At 32.1% G+C, this 7,217-nt stretch overlaps 1 protein-coding gene across 4 annotated transcripts in view; it reads left to right on the forward strand.

Annotated features, from left to right (window-relative positions):
* Nucleotides 1-7,217, forward strand: part of RPGRIP1L (RPGRIP1 like) — a 35,469-nt gene that overhangs the window by 12,521 nt on the left and 15,731 nt on the right. For all 4 annotated transcript variants that reach the window (XR_012056030.1, XR_012056031.1, XM_012573169.5 and 1 more), the window contains exons 9-14: nucleotides 372-445; nucleotides 1,867-2,006; nucleotides 4,278-4,384; nucleotides 4,600-4,650; nucleotides 5,817-5,996; nucleotides 6,653-6,770. Coding sequence is in view for 2 of the 4 variants with exons in the window: in XM_012573169.5 (XP_012428623.5) it covers nucleotides 372-445; nucleotides 1,867-2,006; nucleotides 4,278-4,384; nucleotides 4,600-4,650; nucleotides 5,817-5,996; nucleotides 6,653-6,770 (670 nt within the window). In the remaining 2 variants the exon portion in view is untranslated. The remainder of the gene's footprint in view (nucleotides 1-371; nucleotides 446-1,866; nucleotides 2,007-4,277; nucleotides 4,385-4,599; nucleotides 4,651-5,816; nucleotides 5,997-6,652; nucleotides 6,771-7,217) is intronic.

The raw sequence follows: 7,217 nt of genomic DNA on the forward strand, positions 1-7,217 counted from the left end.
TGTCTTTAGTGAATATTTTGAAAACAAGGATGTGTTGTTTACCATGTCAGTAATACACTTAGACTTTTAGACTTTTATTTTATTTTGCATGTGTACCCTGAGATTGGCTCTATTGATTAGAGCAGGGTTCTAATACTACCAAGACTGTGGTTTTCATCCTCAAATGGGCCATTCGCTTTAAAGCTGGACTTGATGATCCTTGTATCCCTTCCAACACAGAATGTTCTGTGATTCTGATTTTGTATAAAAAGAACAAATACCTACAAATTATTAACTATGTGTCTTCATACATTCATGTAATTTCCTTTTGTTTTATGTTGTTTATGCCATTTGATGCTGTGCATCAAATAAAACTTCCTTCTTCATTTTAGTTACAGGAAAGAATAAATGATCTAGAAAAAGAGAATGAACTCTTGAAGGAAAACTATGATAAGCTGCATAACAGGTAAGTTATGGATTCTGTATATGAAAAATTAGATTCCTGTCCTGTTGAATAGGTCTTCATACACCAAGTGCTGGAATGTGCCTATTGCATGTTTGTGCACACATGTAAATATGTTTGTGCTCCAGTTTATCATATCTAAGCACATATGGAAACTTTCATGGTACTCTGCCTGTATTTAATCTGTCCTGTTGAAATGGACCAACTTGTTCTAATACTCTTGAAGCAATAGGATAGTACTTTTAAATATATAATTAAAAATAAATAGGAGTCACTTTATTTTGAACATAAATGAAAAAAGTTCTCAGTTGAATTTCTCATTCTTTTCATTAGAGTTATTGTTGAAAGAAGGATACTTCTAGGTAGATATATATTAATTTGGGTTTATTTTGGGTTTTAGGATTGTTTCTTGGGGTTTTTTTTTAACAAAGGGGTGTTTGAATTTTTGTCTTAAGTTTTTCCAGCACTTCACAGTGAACCTATATAAAGTTTAATATTTTGCAGCTTTTTCCACAGTTTATGATTTTTCACAGAATATGTAAGTGAATAAACTGGTTTATCGTTTAAGATGGACATTTTTCCAGTCAATAAGAATGCACGAATTGAACAACAGTAATATGAAGAGCATAGTACTCACTGTCTAAGTTACAAGAAAGCACATTACATTGCTTTTTCTTTTTACCTGCAAGGAATTATACTGTAGATTATATAATATAATTACTTTTATTTCAGTCTGAGTTATACATTTTGTTGTGGTTTCAGCAGTTCTGATTCTGTATCCATGCAGTCTTTGCAAATAGATTGGCAATTTACAAGCAAATAATGTTAAAGGCAAAATAGTTATTCTAATTTCTTTTCCTACTTTTTTTTTATTTCTTCAAGATTACTTTATATATGCTTCTTAATCAGCATCAGAATTGTTGTTTTAGAGTATGAGAAAACTGCTGTCACTTTGTGGTCAACATTTCTTTGACCAGGCAACTGACTTTAGGTTTCTGCATGTCTCGAAAATTTAAAAGAAATCAGGTGGATGATCCCAATTCTCTACATTAAGAGGGTTTGTACACCAAAAAAAAAACCTGGTTTTGTAGTCATTTGCTGAAGTTTACAATTGTGGATTATTCTGAGATATGTATCTCTGTTCCTTTCCTAATCTCACAAATGTTGGATGCTACCAACTTTTTAAACTTTAGAGCTCTAAATTAAGGCCAGCTCCTTTGCTCATCCCACAAAGCTTTCATGTTTTTTAACTGCATCCTGAGAGAGCCTCCTGGGTTTCAAGAGCAGCAGACCAACATATGTTTACATAATTCCTCAGCCACAATGACAGTGATCTCTGTGCTGCTAAAAGTTTTTTTTTCTTGATTATTTTCTGCTGAAGCTGTTTTCTAAAAGTTTTTCATATAACATATATTTTATTGCAGTGTCTTCAGTCTACCCCATGAACAACAATGGAAATCAAAGGAACAGCAACTGAAACTTCAAATTGCTAAACTAGAGACGGCTATCAAAACTGATTTAGCAGACAAAAATGAAATCCTTGACAAGATCAAAGTAGAAAGAGGTATATTTCTGAGAAAACTAGTATTTTCTCAAAGTGTGAGATTATACCCCTGTTGGAGTTGAGATATACTGCCCAGAAAAGTGGAGTCTCTGTTGCTGGTGTTTTCAAAGCTGCATTTTAAGTGTACATTTGCTAAATACACCTGTTATGACTATCTATTTAGTGCAAAATATGACCAAATACAGAATATGGGCTGAATGAGGCTCATATAATTTCAGCTGAATTCATTCTTCATCTGTTGGGTTCATATTTACTCTTTGTTCAGTATTTCTTCTCTACACTGAAAGTTCTTATGGAAAAGAGACCCCTCTGACAGTTTCTCTCAAATTATAAACCTCTATTTTGTTCACTGTACACAGCTATGTGAAGCCTATATAGGCCCTAGGCAACGTTTGTCTTTCAATTTTATTCAGATTTTTTTAATAAGTTCAGTATATTCTAAATTTTTATTTACAGCATTGTACATTTTAAACAATTTTTTAATTTTTAATTTAATTAATTTAATTAAATAAAAGTTTTCGTTTAATCTAATGAACAGATTATTTCATATGTGTTTTCTTCATGCTGTAGGATTTCTTAGTGAATACTTACCTTTCAATCTTTTTTATCTCAACAGTGATTACCGTAACAATATGAAGTTTACAAAATACAAGCACAGACAGAAAGTGAAGATATTTAGTTTAGAGTTGATTCTTCAAATGTGTATTTTTAAGAGATGTATTTCTGTGAACAATTTAATGGAATGAAGTGGGCCAATGTGTGAATAATTCTTATGATTATGGGTTGAGTTTAGCACATGCTTACCATTAAGATTCTCAGTAGCTCTGCTGACTTCACATACCAGATTGAATATTTAAACATTTTGTTTGACCACAGCAAGTGTTTGCAAAATTAGCCTTAATTGACCCTAAAATAAAGATGCCTTAAGCTACATTATTATGAAGTTATGACATACTAACAGTTGTTACTTGTAGCATGATTAAGAAAAAATTGGCGTTCCATCTTCTTTCTTTCCTGTGGGGATTATGTTCAAGTGTCAGGTACTTACCATCCCTTCCCCAGGTAGCTTGTTGTACTCCTAAACTGAAACACCAGAGTACTACACTTCTGATTTCTACTGAATTGACTTGCTGCAGCTGAGTAGATGTTCTAATATCCTTCCAGGCCTCTGTATATAGGATTTGATTACAGCTCTGTCTTTCACAAAATGTAGGCAGTACAACTTTCTTCAGTCACATATTTCAGAGTGTCTGCCTTTGCTGCACGTTCCTCTTTGAAGTTCAGTATGAGAATTGAAATGAATGCTTGTCTTAACGTACTGCCTAGAACTAGTGTAGAAATAATGTAATGTCTACCCTTTGTAGTTTGGCATATGAATCTTTTTCCTAAACTTCTTTCCCGTGACCAAGAAAGATGGTAAAATAAGTGAAGCCCTGAAAATTATTAATGCTACAGGAGACCAACATGATCTTGACATTTTCTATGTCCTCCTTCTGTAGTTCCCTTTTAGAATGACCCTATAATTTGATTTGGTTGTTTTAGAAGTATTTTTATGGCCATAACATCATAATGTGCTTTGTAATACTTAAAAGAATAGTATTTAGATAGGAAATAGAGTAACACTCTATGTTTTCTGGGTTTTTTTTTAATATAGTATTTTCAGAAGCTATATCACCCTTCCACCAGCCCCATTTCCCTTAGACATTTATAGTTGTGTTTCTCATCTTACCAGTATTTCCCACATTCTCAGCCATAAATTACAATAACTGTTTGGTTCATGTTCATTGAAGCTTACTCACAGTAGTGTTTCATGCAGGTTTTAAAAGCCTGAGATAAGCTAGTACAAAATCTAAGTTGAAACAATTCCTATAGCAAGGATTCTTGTCACTCATCTCGTAAATTCATACACTGTATCTATTTATTTAGTTATACATACACTGTCTAAAATACTTTTTATTTTATATTAACAAAATCTCATGCATTGCTGCATTTGTTCTTATTTATAGTACTGTTCTACAGAGTACAATAAGTACAATTTTTTTATGATTGTCTTGATAGAGAAGTATTGATTGTGTCAGTAAAAGTTGACGTCTCGCAAAAATTAACCGTGTCCTAACCAGAACAAGGACACAAAGATTTCCCCATACAAAATACATTACTTTCTGCTTTTTGCAATGACATTTTCATGCATATATTAATATGAAAAAATCAAGTTTGTAATTTTCTTACCTATGTTTAATTAACTATAATATTTTGTTCTTGTATATCAAGACCAAAAGGAAAAGCTGATGCAAGACAACAAAGACCTGCAGTTACGCTACCTGGAACAAAAACAACAACTAGATGATCTGAAAAATCAAGTGAAGTTTTTAACCAAGGTGAACTGTATTTTTGTTTTTAATATGACAAAAGAAACCCCTCTTTGTTTTAGGCATAGTGCAGATACTTCTTGAAAGTCAAAGAACATAGAAAAATAAGTGTTTATTTAATCATGCTATCAAGCAAAACATCATATCTAATGAGAATGTATATTGTTATTCTGAATGTATTTCTTTGAATTCACATCTGGTAACACCTTTCCATTATGTTTCAGGAAAGTGATGTTGGTATGGCAGAATTCAATGCAAACCTCTTCCATATAAAGGTACCTTACAAAGAATGCAGGGCTGGAATTAGATGATATTTAGGATCCCTTTCAACCCAAACCATTCTAGAATTCCATATTTTGCATTATCTTATTTTCTTATTTGTGCAAGGTGTTTTTGTTGGTTTGTTGGTTTTGTTGGGTTTTTTCTTCTTTTGTTAAATCCTTGGCTGACCATTATATGCTTTCTACGCACCTCAGATTTTCAAGGGCTGAATTATTTGAGCATCTTTCAGTAGTTAATGCCTCAAGCTCAAATGTGTGCTCTTGTCATTTTTTAGTTACAGTTAATCAGAAGGGAAAATGAAAAAATTGCCAGAATTAAATCTTAATTTATGTAAATAATTAATTATAACAACTAAAGTGAATTAAATCAGATTCACAGCCATTTTAAAGAAACGTAGTTTTTCTCAGTTACTTACCATGGCATCTTGTTATCCCTATAATGTTTACTAAAACCAATTTTTTTTATTAATTCTACAATTGATGCAACTTTACCATAAGCATGGAAGTTCCAATATGTGGTATTGCAATGCTTAGGAACTTCTCTTTGTTTATTAAAACAGAAAACAAAAAATACTCAGAAAATACTCTATTCTTTTTTCTCTTGCACAAATTAAAAGTGGAGTGAGAGGAAGAAATCAGTGAACAAATAAATTTGCAATATTTCCACTGTTTGGGTAATTTATGTTTTATTTTCTTGCGAAAGTGTTTAATATAATGATGATTATATAATGATAATGGAAAAAAAACCAAAAAAGTACAAAAAACCTCAATGAAAACTAACACCCCAGTATTAATAACAGAAGAAGTGTAGACTTGAGAATAATAATTTGGGGTTTGTACCTTTATGGAGGCAGGATTATTAATTATGAGAAAGGCAAATATATCTGTTTGTATTTTCATTGGATAGACAGGAATGATTGCTTCTGAATATCTGATACATTTTAATTGGTTCCTGAGATTACATTGTTGAAAACAATCCTGACACATTCTAGTCTACCTCATTCCTATTTTTGTGTTACCATGTGCTTAAAGTTTGTAAAGTTCTGCTTGCTGCCTTACTGTTGTACCAAAGTATGTGCCAGTATTGCATTAAGCCATGCACAGATAAACACAAATATTTTGCAAAAATATTTTCTATTAATTTTTCAAATGTGCTCCAGGATCAAAAGCAGCAAAAGAATGTGGACCTTCTGTTCTTGGAAAAAGTGGAAAAAGATATCCATAAAGATTTAGAACACTCCATGCAGGATCTTCAGTTAACACATGTGGAAACAGTGCAAGAACTGGAAAAGACAAGGAATTTGTTACTTGTGCAGCACAAAATTAGCAAAGATTACCAGGTACTAAACTCTACTCACAGTGGGAAATAACTTGATAATAACATTTTAACCTTTGTATCTCTGACACTTGTAATAATTAAGACTTGAAAATTCAGCAACAAAGCCAATCTGTGCATAGGGAACCAAACACAAAATCTTCTGTTGCTGAAGGTATTGTTTAAAAAGCATGAGATCCAAGTGACTAAATTGTAGCCTTTTAGCTCATCCTCCCCTTAACCCTCAGACTGTGCCTTCTCTCTGAGTTCCTACCAGGTCTTCACAGGTAAGATAGTAAATGTGCTTATCAAGTAAGCGTCCTTTTCCATACCACTCTGCTTTCACTGTCTTCTTTCTACTTCCACTGTTGGAGTAGTGCTGATTATATTTTGACTTTTCTTTCAATTAATTAGCATTTAAAATAACAAAATCATTAAACAAACTGTTAGGTATATTGTCCTAAAACAAAAGCTACTCTGTTTTTCCTATTGATGTTTTTTGATTTTGCCGACATTAGAACTGATGTGTTGTATTGATAAGTGAAAAACTGCTGCTATTTTTGCATACTCTAAATGTTCTTTCCTCAAATCTGACTGTATTTTAACTTGTAGCCAGAAGCCATGTGCAACATCCATACAAACAATCCTCAGAAGTTCCTTTTACATGCAATTGTTTTTCAGACTGAAGTAGAAACCATGACAAGAAAGATGGAAAATCTAGAGAAAGACTATGAGTTAAAACTGGAACAGTATACCCATCTTCTCGATATTAGAGCTGCACGTATCAGAAAACTAGAAGGTATCTTTAAATCATATTCTTCACTAATTTTTTTTAATATTTTATCTCCTCCAAATTACTGTTTTAAATTTGTTCTCCAGCTGAAACACTTTTCCATTTCTAAAACTAGTAGAAAGCTCAGTTCTTTCATGGAAAGGTATCTATTCCAGTTAATTTTCCTTGACTTAAATGACAGTTATTAACTAAATTAAATCCAACAAAGTGGTTTTTATACTGCAACTATTGCTGAATAAGAATAAAATTACCAAACTTGTTTTTTTTCTAATAAATCATACTTTTATGGTCAACCTTTTATTTTGCAGTAATATCATTACTTTGTGTTGCTAAAATCACTTTGTGTTTCTAAAATTCCTCAAGTCTTGTTATAATATACTGACATAGTATTTAAACAGGATAAATTTCAAGTATTTTTTAGTGGCTTCACTGTGTAAAAGGTGCATAGGAAGC

Source organism: Taeniopygia guttata, chromosome 4A, assembly GCF_048771995.1.
Source record: "Taeniopygia guttata chromosome 4A, bTaeGut7.mat, whole genome shotgun sequence".
In the NCBI taxonomy this organism is placed as follows: domain Eukaryota; kingdom Metazoa; phylum Chordata; class Aves; order Passeriformes; family Estrildidae; genus Taeniopygia; species Taeniopygia guttata.